Below are 4,385 nucleotides of genomic sequence, written 5' to 3'. Positions count from 1 at the left end.
CCCCCCCGCCCCGCACTCCCGGCCCCGTCCCGCCCCTCAAAAGCCACAGACTTCCCTTCTGGAAGCTATGTTGTTGGTTTTAATTACTGGAAGAAAGATATTCTTTAGAAAACAAATTGCTCATCCCCTGGTTCTGTAGGAATTAAAGGGATTACACTGGGGCACACGTTTTCCTCTTGTTACGTCGAGATTTGCATTGTGTTTGCAAACACTGCAGTTGTCACTCGCCCTGCTCGAAGTTGTGCGAACGCTTGAGTAGAATTCTTAGTCCAGCTCTGTTGGATGATAACGTCCGGAGGTGAAAGCTGACCGTCGCTATTGTAGCTGCTGCCCAAAAAGTCTCATCAGTTGTAGATCTCAGGGTTGAAGAGCCAAAAATTATATGTGTTTGGCTGTGTTCATAAGAATTTCTTCAAATAAAACCTCCTAGAAATCCGCCAAAGACTCAAAATAATTTCCATCATACTTTTGGGAAAATTACGAAAAAAGTTGTGTGTGTGTTTATAAACATTTTTTAATAGAGTGCATTTCGCTGAGACTTTACTTATTTTCAATTTAAGTATTTGACTCTAATTTTCCTACTGAATCTTTTGCATTTTTAATTCTTGCTTGTGTGTTCAGAACATTTGTGAGGTAAGGAGCAAGTTTTTTGGTGTTCATACTGAATGCTGGGCCCTTTGTGTAAGTTTCCTTCTTGGAAGCTGGTGACTGTGACTTAAGCATTACCTCATATTGTAATTGGGAAAGCTTTTCATAGAGGTTCCTAGTAATATTTGCCCAAGATCGCACAAAAAGGGGTGGAGAGCATGTTTTTCCATTATAACCACATCATCAACCTTCCAGATTTATCCTTGTATTTGCAATGCTTTCTCACAGAACAGATCGGATGGGTACATCAATAACCTGAAACTTGATTTTTAAAAACTTTTTAAAAGTTTATTTTTCATTTACGTATTCTCTGAGGATTTTGGCCAAGTTTAGGTTAGCTTGCAGTTAGCTTCAGATAAACAATGTTTATCTTAAAATCATGAAATATGTTTGCCACACCTTTTAACAAATAACTTTTGATATATAGTATTTTGTTTTAGTTTCATCAAATGTTGAACCTTGTTTATTCGGATACTAATTTTTGTCTGCTTGGCTTCTGTTACATATTAATATGCGTGCCCTCTGATACTGTCTACTTAGTGAACTAATAAAATGGGCTCCAGATCCAGTTTTCTTCTTGTTTTAAAGGTGTTTGCATTCTAACCAGGAATGCTGAAGGTGTTTATTTAAGTTTTATATTCAGAAGTACTGTATCCTTAAAGCCATTGCCCTGTTTTCTTCTGTTTTGAATTATAATTGTTCTTAAAGGAGCCATGGTTTTAGACTTGGCGTGTTTTTTTTTGTTTGTTTGTTTTTGAACTGATTCAACATTTGTGTGTCTCTTTGAAATGAGATTTAAAAAATTTTTTTTAATTTTCATAGCTTAATTTTTAGTTTTTCCATCTTTTGAGTATTGTACTGTTGCTACATAATTCCAAGAGTAGGAATGCCAGATTAATAATTTTTTAATTTTTTTTTAAAGGAATTCACCTTTACATGTTTGAGAACAGCATTATGTTCTGTTTCATTTTTTAAATTGTGTTTTACTTAAGAGTTTGGGGAATTTTGGAAATGAAGTACAGTCTGCAAAACAAACTAATGTTAAGTTATGCTGGTAACTGTATCCATTTGTTAGATTGTTTACTATTTTTATACATTTAATCATGAGTATTTCATTAATACGTATTTTGTAGTTTAACTTACTGATGTTTCATTATATTATGTTTGGTAGTATGCAGAATATGTTTGATTCTGCTAGAACATACTTATAACACATTCATACAAATTATAAATTCATTTGAGTGGGAATATGGCAATCAGCCTCAATTTAAAATACCCAGATACTTTGCTAAAGTTTTTAATTGTGTTTTCTTAAGTCCATTGAAATTTTTCATTTTGGGGTAAGATGTAAATAAACAACTTTGGAAAAGCATATATTATTTACTAGTCATTTTATTCTTTTGTTTTATTATAGATCTTATGCCTTCTTTTATCCGGCACGGTCCAACAATTCCAAGACGAACTGATATTTGTCTTCCAGATTCAGGCGCTAATGCCTTTTCAGCTTCTGGAGATGGAATAGTTTCAAGAAACCATAGTTTCCTTAGAACTCCAATTCAAAGAACACCTCATGAAATGATGAGAAGAGAAAGCAACAGATTATCTGCACCTTCTTACCTTGCCCGGAGTCTAGCAGATGTCCCTAGGGAATATGGCTCTTCTCAGTCATTTTTAACAGAAGTTAACTTTGCTCCCGAAAATGGAGACTCTGGTTCCCGATATTACTATTCAGATAATTATTTTGATGGTCAGAGGAGGCGCCCACTTGGAGATCGTGCACATGAAGACTATAGGTATTATGAATACAACCATGATCTCTTCCAAAGAATGCCACAGAATCAGGGGAGGCATGCTTCAGGTAACTTAAAATATAAATATGACATTAGTTTGTATATTTAGATTTATTAATACTTCATTCAGATGATGTTGTTTTCTGGATTTTCTTGGAAAGCCAACAGATACTCCTAGAGAACTACTACTCTGTTTTGCTAGTCTTACTAAGCCAGCTTGCAAATAATTACTCACCTGCACTGAGGGAAAGAATTTTATGTCCATTAACTCATCTATTTAACTTATTTTATAAAAGCTTGGTACATATCTGAAGTCTATCTAGGCAGTATGAACTTTGAAAACTTACAGATTTTAATATCTGTAGTTGGATTGACTTTAGGTTTAGATTTGGTAGAATGGGATGGTTAGGATTTCAGAGAAACTGGACTTAAACCTGGGAAAGCAAAGGCAAATAGGAAGAATTGGGCATGGTAGGTGATACCATGGACAACTGCATCATAGCTTAGCTAGAACTTGCTCTGTTTTGTTTTTAAGAGACCTGTTTTTGTAGTTAAATAATTATTTCCCGGGTTTAAAAAGGCTGATTGTCAAATGGTTGGTTGTGTGTTGTGTCCTTTTGTTCTTTTTGCAATGGGGAAAAATATTTTCCATATAATTTTTTAAACTCTGTTTTCTGTATTTGCTGACTTTGGGACATAGTACAAGGAGCAGAAGAGAAAGGTAAAATGCACAGTTCTACTTTATTCCTAAAGTACTAAGTTACACTAGGTAAATTGAAGCAAGCTGAAAAATCAAACTTTTTCATCTGATTTTTTTCCTAGTAAGTTGTAGGCTTTACAGTTTGGCAGGATAAAAATAAAAAATATCTGATACATTTATACTTCATTCATTTGGTATTAATGTTTACATGTCTAGTATTTTCCCTTTGGTATCTGTGTCCTGATACCTTAATTGGGAAAACAAAACCCATATATGCCGAATGATCACAGACGAGTTAGTTGTTGCACTTTGTGTAAGGGGAGTCAGAAGAGAGATCAGCATAGGCTAGAATGCATAGAGAATCGTTCGTGGAAGAGGTGGGATCTGAACTGTTTTCTTTGAGCTTGGACTTCAGATTGACAGGAGACATAGAAAGGACATTGTAGGTGAAAAATCAGTGAAAACAGCAGATGTGTAAATCCAGGGAACTGTGTAGTTCTGTCTAGTTTGAAGAAATAAATTGGAATAAGTTTGAATAAGGTGGAAAAGAGATTAGTGATGCAACAGCAGGCTATACAATTTAAACTCAGGTCAAGCAGAAGCCGTTGCAGATTTCAAAAGGATGAGATTTTAATTTTATGAAAGCAGTGTTTAAATATTAGTTTAGTAGTTGTACTCGGAATAAATTGCTAGAGGAAAGAGGACCTCAGGTACCAGTGGTGTTAGAGATGAAGTACAAACTTATGATGCATTTGAAGGAAAAATGAGATTTAATTACAAGTTTAGGAAAAAATAAATCACATAAGTTTTGAAAATTGAAGAATAGTCTGGAAAAGATGGCAAAAGCTTTTGTGAAAGCACACATTTAAGTCTCATTGGGATACTGAAGAGGAGAGGTTTTCTAGACATAGAAATAGTGCAATGAAAATAGGTAAGTACCTTTTTTGTTTTTAAAGTGCTTCTAGGTTAAAGGATTGATAGTTGCATACTTTAGTGTTTATTTTGGCTATTTCTAATATCCACATTCAGAAAACTAAGTCATGGCATCCAGTCCCATCACTTCATGGCAAATAGATGGGGAAACAGTGGAAACAGTGAGTTGAATGACTTTATTTTTTGGGGCTCCAAAATCATTGCAGATGATGACTGTAGCCATGAAATTAAAAGATGCTTGCTCCTTGGAAGGAAAGCTGTGACCAATCTAGACAGCATATTAAAAAGCAGAGACATTACTTTGCCAACAAAGG

The 4,385-nt window shown here is 34.7% G+C and overlaps 1 protein-coding gene across 1 annotated transcript in view; it reads left to right on the top strand.

Annotated features, from left to right (window-relative positions):
- Nucleotides 1-886: 886 nt before the first annotated feature.
- The window catches only part of SAV1 (salvador family WW domain containing protein 1), a 30,015-nt gene continuing 26,516 nt past the window's right edge, over nucleotides 887-4,385 (top strand). The window contains exons 1-2 of the mRNA XM_010842281.1: nucleotides 887-890; nucleotides 2,063-2,506. Coding sequence (XP_010840583.1) covers nucleotides 887-890; nucleotides 2,063-2,506 — 448 coding nt within the window. The remainder of the gene's footprint in view (nucleotides 891-2,062; nucleotides 2,507-4,385) is intronic.

This window comes from Bison bison, unplaced genomic scaffold (assembly GCF_000754665.1).
Source record: "Bison bison bison isolate TAMUID 2011002044 unplaced genomic scaffold, Bison_UMD1.0 scf7180017864174, whole genome shotgun sequence".
Classification (NCBI taxonomy): domain Eukaryota; kingdom Metazoa; phylum Chordata; class Mammalia; order Artiodactyla; family Bovidae; genus Bison; species Bison bison.
Note: the sequence above shows the minus strand (reverse complement) of the source record. Positions and strands in the feature narration are given on the sequence as shown.